The following is a 20,705-nucleotide window of genomic DNA, read 5'->3' on the forward strand; positions in this document are numbered from 1 at the left end:
TACTTGGGAAGACAAACACCATCGCTCTGAACGTCCTTCCCTTCCTTCTTCCCCCAGCTTTATATGCTGAGCATGATGTCCTATGGTATGGAATATCCCTTTGGGTAGTTGGGGTCAGCTGTCCTGGCTGTGTCCCGTCCCAACTTCTTGTGCCCCACCCCAGCCTGCTCCCTGGTGTGGTGGTGTGAGAAGCAGAAAAGGCCTTGACTCTGTGTAAGCGCTGCTCGGCAATAATGAAAACATCCCTGAATTATCAGCACTGTTTCCAGAACAAATCCAAAATATAGCCCCATACTAGCTACTCTGAAGAAAATTAAGTCTGTCCCAGCCAAGACCCGCACATATGGGAACTATCACTTTGAGTGCTTTCCCAACTGTTGTGGTTTAACTCCAGCCAGCAACTAAGCACCACGCAGCCGCTTCCCCCTTCCCCCTCCCAGTGGGGTGGGGAGGAGGGAAAAAAAAAAGCAAAACTCGTGGGTTGAGATAAGAACAGTTTAATAACTAAAATAAAATAAAGTACACTACTAACCAAGAATAATAATATAATAATTGTAATGAAAAGGACTATAACAACAACAACAAAACCCACCCAAGAAAAGACAACCGATGCACAATACAATTGTTCACCACCTGCTGACCGATGCCAGAGCCGCGATCCGCCCCTCCCGGCCAACTCCCCCCTGTTTATATACTGGGCATGATGTTCCATGGTATGGAATACCCCTTTGGCTAGTTCAGGTCAGCTGTCCTGGCCATGCTCCCTCCCAGCTTCTTGCACACCTGCTTGCTGGCAGAACACGGGAAACTGAAAAGTCCTTAACTTGGGATAAGCGCTACTTAGCAACAACTAAAACATCGGAGTGTTATCAACATTATTCTCACACTAAATCCAAAACACAGCACTGTACCAGCTACTAAGAAGAAAATTAACTCTATCCCAGCCAAAACCAGGACACCAACTTACTTTTAAATTCTGAACATTGTATTAATGTAATTTTTGCCTTTTAATTACCTTGGTTTTGAAAGAGAAAAACAAAACACTTTGGTCATCCTCATGCAGATATCTGACTAAGTAGGTTTAGTGAAGTAAATACAAATGCACCTGATACAGTATGAAAATTTCTGATGAAGGATTCATAAATACCTGTGGATATCTGAAATTTCAACCATTTAAATGTTAACACTATAGCAGAAATCTTTTGTATAAATATTGTGGGCTTTCTGGTCTGTCATTCAGAATTGAATATGGCAGCCTATGTTCCATGCATCTAGTTTCTTTTACTTTGCTACTTTTGCTTTATTGAAAAAGAGATGGGTTGTCCTGTATCAAATATCTTTGAGTGAGCTTTCCCCAGGCAGAAGTTAACCACCAACTTTAGTAGAAGCAGGATCACATTCTAAAACCTTTAGTTGAGTTCAGTGGAATAACTTGGGTATACGTTCATTGCAATTTGATGATGATGTTTCTGGTTTGTACATAGATAAGTTTTTCTGCATGTACTAGAAATAGATATTTTCATATATTGTTGACAGAACTGTGTTTGAAGAACTTAAATGATTTATCATCTTTTGATTTGATCAGGATGGATGAAGCAAATAATTTCAAACCAACAGGTAACACTTTTTAAAAATAAGCTAACTTTCAGAAGTGATGTTGAGATAGTAGTGAGCTACAAAGGGCCACAACTATTCTTGTGACCCATTAATAGGAGTACACAAATGTAATAGTAGAATCTGAGAGATTGTTTGACTAGAATATATGAGCAAGTTTCTTTAACAAATCATGGAAGTTCATTCTCTTAATGTTGATCCATGAATAGATCTTCTCTTGTTGCTGGAAATTTTGTTGCGGGTTAGGAGAAAATTACAGAACATTATCACAGGATAATTGTATGTGACACAGTGCAATCAAGGACAGGTTTTATCGATACCTGCTCTTCTCTACAATCCTCTGCTAGAGGTGGTTGGCTTCTCAGCAACCACAGTTCACAGTCTGGTATATTAGTGTGAATTCATCTCCATTGGAGAAAACTGTAACTGGCGTGTGTTTCTTTCTGCCAGTCTATGATGGTGTCAGTAATATCCATCAGACAGCTGGGGGCAATAACATACTGAGTCAGTGGTGGTAAATCTTATAGAGCCCTGTAATAAGAAAATTAATTTGGTTTTGTGACTTAAAAACACTAAAAAAAATACTTGGCATATTTATTTTTTAAGGTATATTCTTCTTTTACAGAGACTGGAAGATTAATGGCGTGGTATTATATTGCATTTGATACAGTGAAACAATTTTTCACAATTAAGGGAACAGAGACTTTAAATGAATTGGTAATTTAACTTTTTTTAAAAAATTTACATATTTTCAGTTGATTTTAAACACAACCAAAGATAAGAAGCAGAAGTTTCTATTTCTTTTAAAGAGCTCAGGCTTTGTTTATGTAAAGTATAAAGTTTTAGAGAATACATCTAAATAAATTCCATACGGAGTATTTTTGAGGCTTTGTACTCTGAGATCTTTCGATTTCCAACTCTTTCTCCCCTCACTAACCTTGCTTATGAAGATATAAAGTTGCTGAAGCTGTTCTGTTTATGTATTAAACACTGTATTGTTTTGTGGTTTAGTAGGGATTTTTTATTGCAAAACCCAGCTGCATGGAGAACAGATTTTACTTTTAAAGGAATGTTATTGTCTTTCTGTTTTAAGAAATTTTTCTCTGTCAGATAACAGGTTGTTATTGCTACTGTTAAATCATAAAAGACATTTTGTTTTCAAGCAAATACTATGGTAGAACAGATTGGCCATGAAAATGGCTATCTTTGTTACTAAAGTATGAAGAAAGTAAAGTGAAATACATAACAGATAGCAAAAACTATTTGTATTTGCCTTGTATGTCACAAAGTGTTATCAGTGTGGTTGATCTTGGATAATTTCAAGTGGAATAGTAATCTAAAAACTGAAAGAAAAATCTTCCCCTTTTGTTATATAATAGCCTTTGTAGGAAGATGAAAGTAAGTTGGTCAGTATTAGAAAGAACTGATTGACCATCTTTTCCTGGTCATAATGTTGAGACAATAAAATTCTTTTTAAAGTGTTTTTTAAAAAAAAAAATTGGAAGAAGTGGTAGGAAAAAATGGCAAAGAAGAACAATTAATAAAGAAGTTAAATTGTTACAGATTACAATGATCTCCAACTGCACAGAATTTCTGGATGTCAAGTTAAGAACAAATGAAAAGAAAATACTGAACGCTTTGAATAAAGACAAGGACAAAATAACTATCAGGTATAAAAAATAAATACACTGAAAAAGGAAAGTATCTTTTTAGCAATAAATAAAATGAATACCAGAAAATATGTATATTTTCATGCATAGGTTTCCAATGGAGGGGAAGATAAAAACAAAAGAAATGAAAATAAACTGGTAAATATTATATTGTGTTGTTACTTTTTATTGAAAAGCTGTCATTTTATGGCTGTTGAAGTCCCTGCTAAAATTTCTATCATTTATAGAGGACCAGATCTTGCATTTCATTGTTTCTATTCTGAATTTTCTTTTGTTTTCCAGTAGAAACTTTTATGTTGTTATACTTTGCTTACAGTATGGCTTATATACCAAAAAATATTTTTTTTCCAGTCTTATTCAGGCTCAGCTAGGATGCATTCCTATTCAAGACTTTACTTTGACACAAGATACTGGCAGAATATTTAGAAATGGCTTAAGAGTTACTAGATGTATGGTAAAATTTAATCCTTTTTTGGTACATAGAATAATAAGCTACATTTTATTTGATTAATACAAATCAATCTTATTTTTACAGGGTTATCTGACTTTCTGGCATCATGTAAGAACAACTTTTCTGCTTTATTAAACTCTTTGATTTTAGCAAAGTGTTTCAGGTGCAAACTTTGGGAAAATTCACTTCATGTGTCTAAACAATTGGAAAAAATTGGTAGGTACCAGTCAGCAATGATAAAGGTGTAACCTCATAGAGAATCAAAACTCATAACTAGCCTGCTAATTTCTGGGGTGTCTGCTTACATAATTAAATGAGTCTTCTAATTACTCGTTTGCCACAATTGAGTACCACAGTTGTCAGAATAGTCTGTCATGAGAAAAGTAATCTGTTGAGTAATTTTCTTCACGCTTTCAAAGTATTTCAGAGTTGTTCTTTTTTCTTAATGTTCATCTCAGTATCTTGGGCATATTCCACATTTGTGTGATTGCATATCTCTGACTAGGCTATGCCTTCCTTTCCAAACAGCTGTCACTGTAGGTCCTGTTACTCATATGCATGAAAGCCCTTTAATTTGCATTGACATGGATAGGAATTGTGAAGTAGAAATAAATTTACTGTGCATGAGGTTCTTATACACATGAGGATCACAAGTTTCTAATAATCTTCCTATCACTGTAACCTGTTACTGGATGAACTTCTGGCTGGAAGTACAGACTTGTCATAATTATTTGAAAAGGAGTTCAGAAATTTTGGAGTATTACAAAAATGTAGGTATACTTGTTTGAGGTAATAGTGTAGCTTCCTGCTTTGATGTCTGGTCTTATCACACCTTTATGCTTTCAGAATTCACTGCAGTGTTCTCTGTATTTCTTTAAAGACACATCTGCTCTGTACAGAACAGTATAGTACGGAGATCTGCAAATTAGAGAATAGCTAAGCCAGAAGACCCATATGGTACAGTACATTACAGCCTTGCCAGCTCAGGTGCAGAAGCTGTATTGCTTCATTCATGTGGATTCAAAGCAAGGGGCAGGGCTTGTTAGCTTGTGTGCAGCACAGTACAGTGTGGTGGGAACCCCTTTCCACTACTTCTGGATCTGTGCCGATGTGCACACAGTCATCTGAGGAGTCTGCCTCATGTTCAGCATTTCTAGGGCGTTAGGATGAGTGGAATAAACATGGCACTTGCAGTGTAGACAAATCCTTTCCTGTACACTGTATTCAATAGAATAAAGTCTGTTTTAGTTTTTTAATAATAGAAGTGCTATAGATACACATCTCTGTTCTGTTTTCTTTTTTTATTTTTTCCTATGCTGTCATTGCTCTTGCAGCATATGTTACAAAGAATTGCTAACTTTCAAAGTTCCATTTGTTCCACTTACAAGCTTCTTTTGAACCATCTGCTGACAGTTCACTCTCTTTCCTGAATCAAATATTGAATGCCTATATTATGATGTCTGATTCTTGACCTCTGTCATGCTATGGCTGCTAAGCCTATTCTATGTCTTTGTGAAGTTAAGTAAGTTGTTTGAGCTCACAGAAATTTACTGATACCATGTAACGTATTCAGAAATCCCTAATTGTTAAGCTCTTATCTCAGTATGTTATTTTTTGAATCTTAAAAAAGCCTTAGTAATTAGTATTTCCTTTATAAGAGTGAGTGTTCTTTAACTGACATTTGGCCTTACTGAGATTGAGGATTCAGTTGAATTTTTACTGCATTTCTACAACTATCTCAATTTGTTACTCTTGTCCAATAATGATGCTCCCTCTTGTTGCTGTATGATATGCTTCATTTCTGTTTGCTTGTTCTGACAGACAGGATAATGATCAGTTGCCATACAGGATTTTATCACCTTTAGTACTTGTTTAGTTTCATTTCCAACTCCATTTTTTTCCTGCTCAGAAATAGATAAAGACAAAGAGAAAAAGTCTTACTTATATCTCGTATTTTCTTCACTGGTGGAAACGCTTCTGCCATTTTAGAAATTATGATAAAAGAACTAGTCTTCAGCTTCAGTTATAAAGAAACAAGGCAACAGCTCTAACTGAAGTGGCTGCAGAAGTAATAAGTGAGAGTCTTCAGACTGTTCGCAGAGCTTCTGCAAAGGAGAGGGGAGATGGTAGAAGATGCCTTTCCTAAGTCAGACCCAAAAGGTGTTTAGATATACATAAAAGGACAAAAGGTCTTTTGTTTCTCTAAATCATTAAATTCTTGAGTTGAAATGAGTCTTTTCTTACAAGATTGCTGTAACGTCTTTCAAGAAGCAACCTAAGAATCTCTTAAGAGGTTTCCCACTTAATTTTCAGATCTCTTTTACTGTTTCTACGGAATTACGTATGAAGAATCCACATACTCATTCTAAGTATTTGGTAGTATCTTTTATCTTTTATCAAACTGGGATATCATGAAGAGATAAGAAAGAACTGGGAATCATGAAGAGGAATAAGATTGTATGTGGAATTCTCTGCCAGTCTGCTTTTGTGGTAGATAAGCCATAGGAAAATTTTTTGCTAAATCTGCAAAGACTCCTAGAAGATTATAATAAATTTTTTTTTGAGTGAATTTCATTATTAGCTTGCTCAAAAACATTGAGATCCTTACGACTTCAACATAATTAAATAATTCCTTGGATAGGGAAAAAATTTCTGAGACAAAGAATGCTGTGTGACGTGCTTTTTGTCATCATATATATGCAGAACACGTTTCTTGACTCTTGTAGAAAGTGATCTAAAATCTGTTTTACTCTAGAAAAGGTAACTAAAAATTGTCAGTATTGAAATATTGAATGTTTTCATGTTTGATTTGCATTCTTTTGATATTGCATTTCTTTTTCTCTTTACTAATGGATAAGTGAAATTAAATAATACTAAAATATTTAATCAACTGAAAAGAAATCTAGTGATGTGCTGGGCAAAAAGCTGGGACAAACATACTATAAAATGATTCCTGCTTTGATTTTTACCTGCTATAATGCAGTTGTTGAGAATAATTTGAGATTAGTGATTGTCATTTAACAGCATAACACTTGAATTTTTCACAGGTGTATCACTGTCAAACGCTATGGTAAATGCTGGGCTGACGTCATTTAAAAAAATAGAAGACACAAATGCAAGGGAACTTGAATTGGTAATTTATTATTTTGTATGCAAATAAATATGATAAGGAAAATATTGAGTATTAATACTGTTACTAGTAAAAGCAGTATGGTTAATATATATCTGCTATATGATTGTCAGCAAAATTGAGTGGTTTAAGTGGTTTATTCATTTATCCTAGTTAATTAAAAAAAATTTGTGGTTACTGCTGTTTTGCCTTGAAAACATGTATGGTGTTTTGTTCTAGCAAATTTAACGTGGATGATTTCACTGATTTGGCTGGTTTTGGAAAGCAGTTGCTTAAATACGTAGAATTTCATCATTAACATGGTTTGAAACAAAGGACAATATGCATTTCCCTTTTAGGAGTGTTAGAAAAAATATAAAAGGGAATAAGTATTTACAGTTTCCTTTAATGTATGTTAATGATGAGAATCCTGAATTTCCATTATTGCTAGTTTTAGTTAAAGACAGTCATAGAATAAAAGTCTTCTGAATCATCTATACAGCACTTCTTATTTTAGGGAAGCTAGATTTTACCCCAGGACAAGTTCTTTGGCTCTTGACTTCTTTTCTCAGGAAATTGTTTTTCCAGTGTTCTGGAAGATATAATGGATTTCTAAAGGCAATCAATCTTACTTGGGTTTTTCTGTTTTGGCTTTAGGAATTTGATTTCTCTCTTCTGCCCCCTTTTGCAGTTTTCCTGTCATTTGTTTTGTTTTGACTAAAGCTAGGGCAACATAGAAGAGTCATATTATATAAAACCTGAGTAGTCAGGTTTTCAGGTAGTTGGCTAGTTCATTGGCTGTTACCTGAACAGAAGTGGTAGCAACTTGAAAAAGTATTGGAGTTTTCTTTGGTTATGTTGCTATTCTGGGCACCACTGACAGTAGAGAACCAGGAGTGGCAAGGGCTTTTCTTGATAGTATAATTACTCTGGTGACTTTGATTCCTTGGATTTACATTTCTCTTGGCATCTCTGATCAGCTGAATGTATCAGAAATGAAATTAAATCTTTGCAGATTTTAAACAGACATCCTCCTTTTGGAAACCAGATAAAAGAATCTGTTTTGCACCTTCCAAAATATGAACTTGACATTGAACAGGTAAATGCTTTTCTATTTATTCTATGTTTTTATGCTGATATTATTAAATGAAAGAGCAAATACTGACTTAAAGACATTTTGAGCCTTCACTGATAGAAGATTACATAATATTGTGGCCTCCTTCCACCTTAGCATGTATAATCAACCTCTTACTCATTGAAGGAGAGCCTTGGAATAGACATTCACTATAATACATTGGCCTGTCTCTCTCTCATTAATAGCATTTTATGTTACAGATGCAAACCAGTATATTCCACATTCTAGCATTATATGTGAGTCTGAGAGGTCTCTTCTGTCTTGAATATAAACAAACCCTAGAGACAGAAAAACATCCATATAAAACTTTCTGAAGAAGCATTAACTCATGTTTATTTTCTACATCACACTTAGGAATATAGAGAAACAGTAAATTATTACATTAACCTAGCTGGTGCCCTTTCAAAGGAAGGGTGCAATTCCATGTGCAATCAAGAGCTTTGAGGTTCTGATATGCATTTTGTCTTTAAACAGGTCAGATAGCCACTCTACCTTTCTGAAACCCAAAATTTGAAAAATAGCCTTAAAGTGTCTCATGAAGTTGGTACAAATGAAGACACCTTTGAAGTTAAAAACTCAATAAATGTGCGAAATACTATTGTTAAAACGATCAGTTCTATTTTAGTTTTTCATTTGACATAATACCAGATGAGTATCTCTAAAGTTATTCTCAGAAGAAAGATTTAACAATTATAAATAACTTAGAGAGGAATGTTGGGATGCCAAAATATACCTAGTTTTCTTCTTGCATCTTTCTCTTTGCATTGAACAGAGGAGAATTTTTCAAGGGCTTAATGTAGACTGTCTTTTATTCTCAATACTTAATAAAATTTAGGATTTTCAGCTATGGGCAAGTTAGTACTATATAATAGTGTCTCAGAACAACAAATAAAAATTGTACCACAAATTGAAATTGCTTGAATTGAGCTTTTGTGCTTGTATCAACAGTTTAAAATTTATGGAAGGGCGTATATTTTACTTTGTGTATTTTAGCAGTTATGTTTTCTATATCATTTTTTCCTAGCTTCCAAAATACAGTGATATGTTGGCTGAAATCTTAGTAACCATCAAATTAACAAACTATGAGCAGCTACAGACAAAGAGAACAGCAACAGACTTTCACTATGTTACATTGGTCATAGGAGATGCTGACAACCAAGTCATTTTTAATCAGAAAATTATGTATGTATAATCAGGTTTTTTTGCCTCACATCTTTTAAGGGTGTTGGCTTTTAATCCTTTCTGTGACTTGAAGTTTTTGCAATACTTTCTATGGATGCCAAATGGTACAAAATCATTGTTTATCCTACAGCATTTTGTAGTCGCTGTTGTCATTTAAAATGCTGCACAAGATTCAAAAACCCCCAAAACATGCCAGTGTGCTTGTCAGTACAGAGAGTATGTGTAAATATCTGTATAACACGGATGTCATATTATGGAAGTCATAGTAATTTCCACATAAATATAAAACAAGTAAAATACCTATTAAAAAGATACATTCTCAAGTTGTTACTCTTATTAGCTATATTTCTTTAATTATATCATATTGTCAAAATTGTTTTTCACTCCATGGAATTAAATTCTCCAGTTGGCTAAGATATGCTTGGAGCAAATGGGAAAAGAGAAGCAAAATCTTTTCCAACTGCATGACCTTCATGTGAGCTCTGGCCGAAGTCTGGCACTTTTGGGAGAACTGAAACTGATCTGCAGGATCCTGGCTCTCTTATGGCCATAAATCATCTATTATTGGAAGGTTATTCTTAGGCCACTTATCAAGCAAAATCCAAGAACTAAGACCAAATAAAGGCTCTTTCACTTGATTACAGATGCCATAGTATACAGTCTTGTTTTCATTGTCCATGTCTAACAAAACTTTACTGATACATTACAGGGATTCTGTGCTGCTGAAAACTGGAAACTGGACGAAGAAAATTGAAGTGAAAAGAGCTCTTAAATCAGAGGACATTAGTATAAATTTAATTAGTTCTGATTATGGTAGGTTGATTGGTATGCTTTTAATTTAAAAACAACTGCATAAGAATTTTGAATAAATTATTAAAACACTTTATATCAAGCCAAAAATATAATAAAATGAACTGATGTGGAAACAAAATTCTATTACATGTTTTTTAGTGGGTTCAGTATTACCTAACAGTCCTAATTACATATCTGTTTGTTTAATTTACTAGCATATTAATGAACTGGGAAACATCAAAACTGTTAGTTAGTAGGAGATAGTATTTTGCTCTGTTGATACAGATTAGGATTCTCTTTTGCCCTTCGCCTTCAATTTGAATTAACTTTCACTAGGGATAACCTGTCAGCTTGATAGGTTGTTTATGCTGGGAAGAGCTGTCTTTGTGAATGGTTAGGTTTTGCATTGTGATAAAAAAAGTATTAGATATGGATTCATCTCCACTTCAGTAGCAAAAAATTTCTACAGCGGAAAATTTTGTGCCTTAACGTGTGTAGATTTAAACATTGGTCCCCTCAGTGTCAATTTCTGTAGAATTGGAACTATAGCAGCAGACGAGGAGAGACGGTGATGACCTTGAAACATAGAACTTTGAAATACAATTTAAAAATAGACTGGCTGTATTAAATTCTATCATCATGCCCCACCTGTAAAGAAGATTGCTGTGTGCTAGATTAACTGAAGTATATTTGGTGCTTCCATGATAAACATTGAATATTGAGACTATTACAATAATCAAGCCTGGAATAATGTGTATTCCTATGGCTAAACCTGTGGCTCAGGAAAAAAGAGGGTTTTCTAACCAAACAGAGATGAAGAAAAAATTTTCCTTTTATTACTACTTGGCTATCTACACGTTGTACTGAGTTCAATAAAACTCAACACAACAGTTAATTTCTCTGAAATTGGTAATGGTGAAGTTAGACTAAAAGCAGGTCTTCCTAGTCTCTGCTTATTTTAAAGTCTGCTTCTGTTTCAGACTTGAAGGAAATCTCTCATTTTTTTAAAAGCCTGTCTGGTTTTCCAGCAATATTTGCCTAATAAAAGACAAAAATACTCTTTTTACAAATGGTGTGTCTCATAGTCTCATACGAATCTTTGTTTAATTAGAACTAGAACCATTATTAGCATTCAACTTCAAAAGTACTATCAACATACTCATTGTACGCCTCTGCCAATATAGAGCTGCTGATACTCCTGTAACACAGACTGTAGTACAATTTTAAAATTATTTTGGCAGTGCAAAGCCATAGATAAATGTAGTTTTAAAACACTACAGAAAAATTCTGTTAAAGGAACTAATTTTGTTACTCATCTAGTAACCATGTCTTTAATTCTGAAAATGTTTGATTTTTTTTTTAAATCTCAATCATAAAGAATCCATTCATATAACAGTGTGCTTTTAATGGTACATTATCTTAACAAGTTTCCATGATCTTTTAATGACATTTATACTTTCTTAAACTCTTTAGAAAACTGAAGGTAATCAGTAGTTTAGAAACAGTTTATAGCAATTTTAAATATTTTTGTCTTTTTTTCAAAGTTGGCCTTGATATACAGCAAGCATATACAGCCTTTTACTTAACACCGAAAACAGTGGGAAGTAAAGTGGTTACAAATCAAAAACTGAAAGCTGAGTCTTCACTTGATATGTATTACGGCTCACCACAAAGTCTGCCACCAGCAAAAGTAGATACAGGTAAACGGTCAGATCACAACATCTGGCTAATACCAAAGTCAACAGAAAATTGAATTTTGCTTTCAGTAGAGAGCTAGATCTTTATCCATACTATTTCTTTCTCAAGTATAATAAAAATACAATGCTGCTGCTTCCGCTTGTCAAGTACTACAGTGCAATTCTTTGATGAATTTGAAAGTAAGTAAGAAAAATCATGGGTGTTTGGTATCTAATATTACTGTTTGAATTTAGGAATGTGGTAGTGCTTCTTTTTCAGTAGCATTGATTAATTTCTTTCCAATTACATTGTTTGAGCAGCCCAAAGTTTTGTTGAAGGCAACAAAATTCTAGTGACCCAGATTACTTCTAGGCCGTCTTTTACTGCATGAAGTACTCTCTCAACAATACATATGAAATAAAAAATGAGCATTTCTGTATTATATTTATCTAGGAGGCAGATCTAAACAAGAGATTTCTTACAAGAAATATGGAAACAGAGAATGCAACCATCGCTGTAAAAATAAAGATGTGTGTGGACATGACTGCTGTGAGTTTCATTAAATCTACTATTTCTGTTACTTTTAGATAAATATAATTTAGAATAGCTTCATTTATACCAATTAGCTACATAACAGAAGCAGTGTAAGCAAGCGTCAGGCCTGAGTTGTTGCTGTGATGCAGTCATAAAAGCAGTAATAAAAAGCTTTGTCAATAACTTTTATAGGCACTACAATGACTACTAACATTTTTCAGAACATCTAGCATATGATTTAAGAGCAATGTCAAGCTTGTTATACTTTTATATAAATATTGGTGTGCTAAATCTTTTAATTAGTGTGTTAAATCTTTTGGGATCTTTTAATAGAAGATACTAAGCTTAGTGGCAATGTTTCCATTGATCTGGAAAGAATTAGGATTTATCCCTTCTAAACTAATCTGAAGATTATTTTAATTCCTTTTCTCAGGTAAAACTGGAGTACCTCCAAAGTCTGAGATGAATGGAGATTCAAAGTTTTCTTTGTACCTAGCTGATTTAAGGAGCAGGAACTCAATTTCGTCTGTACCCCCAGTAAAACGGTTAAAGGTGCATTTGAATACAGTCAGCCATTGAATAGATTTATTTTAATCTGTTATGTATTTGTATATATTGTTTGCAGAGAGAATTTTATAACTAAATATGAACATTCAAGTTTGTCTTTTCTGTGTGGAATGCAAAAAGCAAAGAAGTACAAAGGTACCAAAGGTCCAGGAATCTTTGAGAGGTTCTGCTGCTGTTTGGAACATTTCCAGTGATCCGCTTCTGTGCATGTATTCTTTGTTTTTACTTTTATGGCATTTGATAGATTGTGGTGGGTGAGGTACAGAGGCGTCGTTGGAAGGTACTGTACTGTGACTTGGTTTTGGCAAAATATGACCTGAATGAAAACAAATAGTGGTATTTATCAGAGTAATGCTACTAAGAGATCTTTTTGCATTGACAGATAGATCCACTTGTTTATAAGAAAACCAACCATGTTAGTTTTTAACCTCTGTAAGATTTCATGGCTTACATTTTATCCCTTTGAATGTAGTACTAAACTAGTTCTTTCTGCAGCAAGAATGGCATTTGAGATATTGGAGTGTTTTATTCCCTCCTCATAGTTTTGTTTGCTTGCTTGTTTGCAATAGAGAATGATTTAGCCCATAGCTAATACAGACGAGAGTTAGTGATAACCAGTCTGACTTTGCCAGGGTACTTGGGTAACTCCACTAGAAACATGTAATTCAAACCTTTTTAACTGATTACATTAGATAAGCAGACATCAGAAAGATTTTATATAAGGTCTTTAAAAATTATGCTGACTTGATACAGTATTAATGATGTCACTAAGATTGTTAAAAAACAATGGTTTTCAATATGTTTGTATCTTATCAGTTACAATAATCTGCTTTCTTTAGATGCAGATGTTAAATCAAGCTCAAAACGTGGACCTCAAACAATTTGTTTTTACACCTAAATCTTTGTTGCCGGCATCGCCAAGGTACTGATTAAAATAAGTAACAAAAAAGAAATCTGTCTTACTTTAGATAGTATATTAAGTTGTAACAGCTAAAAACTGTTTTCTGAATAAAATTATTTTGCAACTTTCTGCAGCTGTTTTACTGACATGTCACTTTTTTTTGTTTTGTTTTGTTTTTTTTAAATAGGTCTAGCAATAAACAGTCGTCTTCTTCACCTTCAGTGAACCAGGTAGATAATAGCTTAGGAGTATCTCAGAAACAACTGCAATCCTGGAATTATGGAAAGAGTAGTAAGTTATTGCTAATGTTTGAAATTATGATTTTCACTGTTTTGATTTGACTATACTTGTAAACTCACACTTGCTGAAATCACTACAGCAACCAATATAGCATTATAGAACACTGAATGTATAGGGAAACACAGTGACCTTAATTGGCTTGCTTTCTGGTATCGGTAAGAATTTCTAATGTAGATCTAAGCATCTAAATGTACCTTTAAATAAAACAGTAATGACTAAATCAAATATATGAGGGTCCAAATCTATAAATACTTCCTGAAAGATGTGACTGTAATGTATTTCCACTGAAGCCACTTGTAATACAAGAGGTATTTTATGCCTATATCTATACATTTTCTTCTTTTCCCTTTCTCCTGGAAGAAGGTAGTGAAATACGAACTTTTGTTTGGTAGTTGACAAAATCTGACCATTCAGTAACTGATTTCATAACTAGTAAAACATCTCTATCTGGAAAAAAATTTCCTCTTTCTCTTCCACTGGCAAGGCCACAAATATTTTTACATTTGGTGTTAAATGATCAGTCTTCATTATCAGTATATAACTATGATGCTCTCCTCACTGCATGCCTTTTGCCATTGTATTTGGTGACAGTAGATTGATGTCAATCAGGTTTTGATTAATTTGGCTAATAAGTAGCAGCTCCAATGTTTAGGTCATACTCAGACATATAAAGAAACACTGTGCTGAAATGAATTGAAACGTTTTTTAGTTCATACTGCCTTAAGTGTTGGCAGCTATACGGCATAATTTCATTTTTACTTAGTATTTTGACAACGGGATTGTAATCCTGTTCCTTTAAATTAATGCTTCATATTTTCCTGCCATACTAATTTACCTGCTATAGTTGTTACCTAGTCTTAAGATGGAACACTTGCATAGCCATATCATCAGTTGCTGGGGGGGGCAGGTAGTTAGTGTATATGATTGTGTTAAAAGAATAAAGTCATGGGGAGACAGATGGATATTGCAGTATAGCTATAGTCTATGCTCAAGAACATCTTGAGGCAGATCATACAGGATCGAGGGGACGTAGTAGATATTGCTGACTGAAAACCATCTCCATAGAATAGTAACAGAGAAGGTAACCTTGGCCATATTGATTGGGCCGACTGCATTTAAAAAAATGCACCAAAAATAGTTCTAATGAAGTAAGGCATCAGCTAATATGACTTTTATAGGGTTAACTGCATCTGTAATACGGTATCTTTCCATTCCATTTAAAAAAAAAAAAAGTAGGTAATTAAGAATATACTGTGAAATTGTAGTAACCTAAAGCTATAATTTGTTTAAAGTCTGTGTGTCTGTGCAATAATGCACCGTGCTGACTGTGCGTATCCAAAATTACAATAGCAGTGCCTTCCTGGTGTTGCCAGTGTCTGTGGAACAGGATTTTTGATTTGAGCCTGTCCTGCTCCCCCTCTGTTGAAAGGGAGACCTGGATCAGGGTTTCTTAGGCATATTGGGGCCGTGACAACAGAATGAAGATTCCAGCACTGTCTGATGCTGGAGGGTAGTATGGCAGAAGAGAGACGAAAAAAATTAGCGGAGAGAATTGGATTGGTGATGAAAAGAGAGAATACAACAAACAAGGGAAAGAGAGTAAGAGAGGAGACTGGAAAGTCTTCTTTGCACCAGAAAAGAAGTATTTCAGAACATTAACTATCACATTTTAATTAAGAATTTTAACAACAATGCTTGAAAATGTGTTTGTCATGGCTAGTTTTTAGGTATTAGATGTATGGGAGGAAGAGAGCATTCAGAGTGTTTTGGAAAACTGTGGAGAGGAGAAAGGACTGAATTAGAAGTATTAAATTTGGAATCAAACAATGCTTCTGACAAAGAGAAAGAATGAAATTGCAGTGATTTTTTTATAAGGCCTGTTTTTCTAGAATCTACACTGAGGATAACTTTTCTCAGAATAACACTGAGGAAAAAGTGCATATGTGACAATCCTCCTTTCAATAGATTGAACAACTGGTCGTAAAACAGAACAGTTTTTGTTGTACTTGTCCATTACAAATGTATTACAGCTTTCTCGTGGAAACATTCAGTGTTTGTGAGTGAGAAGAGACAAGGGCATTAAAAAAATGTTAAAAATCTTTAATGCATAACTTGACTGATACAGATAAAAGCAGATCTTATTTTCCAGATGCTTTGGATGTGGACTTTGAACTGGGAGATGATGTTTGGGATGATATTGATGATGAGAAATTAGTATTTGCTAGCAACCTTGCCAGTAGAGAATTAGGTAAGGTTATTTTAACAAAATTCTTTGTTTCCTATGTACAAATTATTTTACAGGCTATTATTTGAGAATAACTTATTATAGTATACAATTAATAGAACTACCTGAAATTTTTTGGTTGACTTGACCGCCAAGTTTATTACTCTACCTTGAATGTCACCTATATTGAGACAAATCTAATATGGAAGGGAGAGTTGAGAAAGTCATAATTAAAAATTTTTTGGATGGCCTGCAACTGCATATTTGTTATTGTACCTGACTGCTTATCTCTGCTTATCTTTACATTAGTCCAAAACCCACAGAAAAAATATTTCAAGTGTTAAGACATTTGAATAATTTTCAAACTATTATGTATCATATTATGTGAAATATTTACAAGGGGTTTCAGCTGTTTTGTGACTCAGTTTTTAAAACTTTCATTCTTATGTGGAAGATGGAAATATCTGCCTTCAAATTCCAGATGAGTGTGAACTACTTTGCCAGTATACAAGAAGCAAAGCCACAAGTGACATTTCAAAAGAGTAAGCATTATATAATTTATTACAATTTTATTCAGTTAAAAATATTGTCTGTATTTCACATGTATCTGTATAATTAAATGTATAGAAGGTTGTTCACTCATAAAAGTGAGTGAAATTTCAACTTTTAAAAGGTATGAATTGTTGAATGATTTGAATTTTTTTTAAATTTAAGTGTGGAGGGAAATAAATAGAAAATCCTGAACTGAAAAGTAAATAATTTTGCACTTCTGTAAAAATACTTAAATTATTCAACTTGGTATTTTCAGTTCATGCACATTACAAGATGAGACAAATATTCAGAACTCAGTTATTTCTGGGGTTGATAGCACATCAAAAGTGAATTTATCTGTACAGAGTGGAAATATAAATATGGTGAGTAAAAATATTTTGATAACAGAACTTCCTGTAATTAAAGTATTTCATGTGTAAATATATTTACCATATCTGACTTATGAATCAGTTTGGACATACTGAATTTCTGAACCTTCCTGTGTTGTCCAAACACACATGCATCCTGTGTTCAGTGTGATATTCATGATACAAAGAACTAGGACTTAAATTTACTTTATATAGCATGACTTCAAAACTATTTACTCAATTTGGTTGTGATTCTGCAAGTCATCCAGTATATAATTATATTTATCATGTGCTTGGTCCTTGTCAAATATATGTAATATATTGTATATATATAAAATCATATATATTTTATATATATATATAATTATATTATATAAATATAATGTCAGTATAAATATCTGTACTCCATACTACAACAATCTGGCAGTTTCTCTTTTGGTTAGTTATTTTAACCATATACGCTTTTTAACATTTACATTGCAGTTCAGTTTTCAAGAAAAAAAGCATTCAAATCCTTCACAAGAGCTGAAAAACGTACAGTGTTCTTCGATCTCAAAAATAATCTCAGACTCTTCTAAATTCACTAGGAAAGAGGATTTTTTTATTTTCACAAAAAAACAGGAAAAAGAAGTGGATCCCAGGTAATAAAAAATTGTGTATGTTTTTCTGTTGCCTCAGTGCTTAGTTCTTCATGGAACACAGACCTTTAGGCGATGTGTTAATTTATAACATTCATTTTAAAAAGATGAATTTTCACAATAATAGTAGCAATTAACTTTTCGTAGAAAGGAAAATACATTAAATTATTTTGCTTGTCTTGGTATCTCTTGACTATACTTTGTATAGTGTTCCTGATTTCATAGGTTTTGATGTACTATATCTAATTTAATTTTGTTGTTTGCTTAATCTTCATTAGATGCCTTCTTGATGATGAAATCAATGATGTCAAGCCCTTTCTTGGAATATTTGATGGCATTTTGTAAAACATATAAACAAAATACATTGTAAGTGCTGGGGGGAAAAAAGTTAGTCATTTTTACAGAGTGAAGCCTTCAAATCCAGTTAAGAGAATTTGATTTCTGTTGTGTACCTATAGCTGGATTGCTGCATAGAGTAGCTAATAACAATTGATGTCTAATTTATGGAATTCTAGGTATATTATCTGATTTTGAAAAGTACTTAAATATTTGTTTGTTAACCTTACTGTTTTCAGGATTACAAAGAAAAATATTGGAATGTGTCAAAGGAGAATAGTTCTCAAACTGAGTGTGCTTTTATAGATAAAGTAAAAATCACATAAGGGAAAGTAAGCTGTTCATTACATGCCCTGCTCACAAGTACTCTTTAAATGAATGAAAGACTCTTTCCTCAGAAATTTCTTAATGCTTTTTGGTTTTGTATTTCAGTTTCTCTAATGCTGAATTTTTCATAGCACTGATTCTGTAAAATAATTAGATTTACAAGTAAAAGTAATAGAATGGTAAGTTATTCTAGACTATATTCCTTTTGACAGTGCTATCAACTCATTAATAAAAAAGTGCAACTTCCTTCAGGCAAATGTGTTTCCAGACTCTCAACAAACCAGTTGTAAAATGTCTATAAACAATATTCTAAAGTTGTGTTTGGCTGTTCACTTTGACACCCGAGGTCATGAGATGGACATTTATGCATCCTAGTACAGATATAGGCAACCAAGCACTGGATTTGGATATCTTCTTGTAGCTCTAGTCCTTGAACAGTAGACCTTGTAATTTCAATAGTTAGAAAAATACATGATATTGCCTAAAATCCAAGAGAATGTTAATTTTCACTGTTAATTATTCAAAATGAGTGGAATTAAAATGTTAAAATCACACATGGAACCTTAGCTGTCTGTTCTTGCAACATTGTTTGTGGTGCAACCAAATGCAACCATGTTTTGCTGCACTACCTGGTTGTATTTTTCTCAACTAATAACATTTTACTTGACTCCAGTGTTTCCTTACACTTTTGACTGACTTTCTGTTATAACTCTTTCTCCATTTGAAAGACTGGCCTAGCGCAAGCAGCCTCAACACTCACCACTCGATATGTTTTTGACTGTTCACGTTCCAGCAGGCCCAAGCTTATAACTCACTTTGCTGTACCTCAAATATTTCATTGCATCTGGAAGTTAGTAGTATGTCAGATCTCTTTTTGTCTCAATTTTTTTTTTTTTAATTAAACTTCCAAACTGAGATAACTCAGAATTACTATACTACTGCTATGTTTAGCCCAGCAGTCCTAGTCATGTACATCCTAGTCACCTCCCAGTTCTGTGTCAGGGTGAGATTTAAGAATGCAGAGTGCCAAATGTCATTTTAGGTGCCCCAGAGAATCTTCCCTTGGCTCCATCTACCGTGTCAGAGAAGCACGGGTCTCCCACATGGAGATGTTCCAGGTCCTCTAGAGCATCTAAAATGGTACTTGATGCTGATGTTTAAGCATCTGACTCTTTCCTGCTGCTTCAAATACACAATTTTTTTTTTTTCCCAATTTATAGCTTATATTTACATAGCATTCTTTAATTGCCTTTGTGTCTTGCCTTTCCCTGGGGTTTTAGCTTGCAACAACTAATTGAGCTGTTCCTGAGTTTCTTCAAGTTTGACAGCTTTTACACAACAACACAAAGCTAAGCTTCAAACATGGAAAATAGGAGAGGAAGGAAACAATTAATATAATCTTGTGATTATACAACTTGCAACTTTCCAAAACCTCACTCATCTGCTGGTTGCTCAGGCCTCGCCTGCAAATCGGGGATGCTTCTGATGGCAGATGCTGCACTTTTTCCTGCTAGTCTGCATGAAGCTCCTTCTAAAGGTTCTGAACTGTGAGGCAGCGACTGTAGTGGAAGTTGATTGTGCTTAGGTCTTCATAAAAATGAATAATGCAAGCTTCTATTTATTTCTCTGTACTAAGGAAGTATCTTTTCGAGATTTTTTTTTTTTTGGCCCTATTTCTACACTGAAGGTGTATTTCCATTTTTCCAAAACTTTGGTAGTTTATATAATGTCTAGCAAGTAATTGACACTATTGCCATTTTTGCTTCATTTTTTGTATAGTCTAAATATAACCACTTGTTTTTAGTTAGTTTATAGGAGTAGGTTTATATTTAGACTATTACTTCAAAGAAAATTATCCTTGCAGGCAGGTATTTTATTTTCCTCTTAGTTTTCCCCAGTGCAGGAGTTCAGTAGTTATTATTGGGTTTCTTCAAGATTTAGGCTGATTAATTTTCTGATTCTGTATTCAAATTTTTTCCTTTTGATTTTTAAAAGGCTTTAATTTCCAATTTGATCCATAGTCAGAACACGTGATAACAAATGCATTTCAGTACTTTCAAGACTATTCAGAGTACTTTGCAGATGGTTTATAAGATCATTTCCTGTCTCTCTCTTTCACAAGAAATCAGCATCCTATATCATCCTTGGAAAATTACAAAATCGTGCTATTGCTGCTGACAGCATTTCACAGATTTCACAATATAAATCTTTCAATACTGCAATGTCTTTACAGTAATATTGAACCTCTGGTGCAAAAACATTTTTTTTGAGATAAGGGCTTTATTTGGCATTGTTGTCTTGCTTCATTATTCATATTAGCTCTATGACTCTTTAAAGTCTAAATCACTT

At 33.8% G+C, this 20,705-nt stretch overlaps 1 protein-coding gene across 1 annotated transcript in view; it reads left to right on the forward strand.

Annotated features, from left to right (window-relative positions):
• Window positions 1-18,853, forward strand: part of HFM1 (helicase for meiosis 1) — a 43,117-nt gene extending 24,264 nt beyond the window's left edge. The window contains exons 22-41 of the mRNA XM_050901343.1: window positions 1,537-1,617; window positions 2,240-2,331; window positions 3,178-3,284; window positions 3,375-3,422; window positions 3,636-3,733; window positions 3,820-3,951; window positions 6,783-6,868; window positions 7,860-7,943; window positions 9,004-9,161; window positions 9,871-9,974; window positions 11,498-11,653; window positions 12,084-12,179; window positions 12,598-12,716; window positions 13,571-13,653; window positions 13,820-13,923; window positions 16,082-16,180; window positions 16,638-16,698; window positions 16,965-17,070; window positions 17,539-17,696; window positions 17,972-18,853. Coding sequence (XP_050757300.1) covers window positions 1,537-1,617; window positions 2,240-2,331; window positions 3,178-3,284; window positions 3,375-3,422; window positions 3,636-3,733; window positions 3,820-3,951; window positions 6,783-6,868; window positions 7,860-7,943; window positions 9,004-9,161; window positions 9,871-9,974; window positions 11,498-11,653; window positions 12,084-12,179; window positions 12,598-12,716; window positions 13,571-13,653; window positions 13,820-13,923; window positions 16,082-16,180; window positions 16,638-16,698; window positions 16,965-17,070; window positions 17,539-17,696; window positions 17,972-18,038 — 2,039 coding nt within the window. The 3' untranslated portion in view covers window positions 18,039-18,853. The remainder of the gene's footprint in view (window positions 1-1,536; window positions 1,618-2,239; window positions 2,332-3,177; window positions 3,285-3,374; window positions 3,423-3,635; window positions 3,734-3,819; window positions 3,952-6,782; window positions 6,869-7,859; window positions 7,944-9,003; window positions 9,162-9,870; window positions 9,975-11,497; window positions 11,654-12,083; window positions 12,180-12,597; window positions 12,717-13,570; window positions 13,654-13,819; window positions 13,924-16,081; window positions 16,181-16,637; window positions 16,699-16,964; window positions 17,071-17,538; window positions 17,697-17,971) is intronic.
• The last annotated feature ends 1,852 nt before the right edge of the window (window positions 18,854-20,705 follow it).

Source organism: Gymnogyps californianus, chromosome 8 (genome assembly GCF_018139145.2).
Source record: "Gymnogyps californianus isolate 813 chromosome 8, ASM1813914v2, whole genome shotgun sequence".
Classification (NCBI taxonomy): domain Eukaryota; kingdom Metazoa; phylum Chordata; class Aves; order Accipitriformes; family Cathartidae; genus Gymnogyps; species Gymnogyps californianus.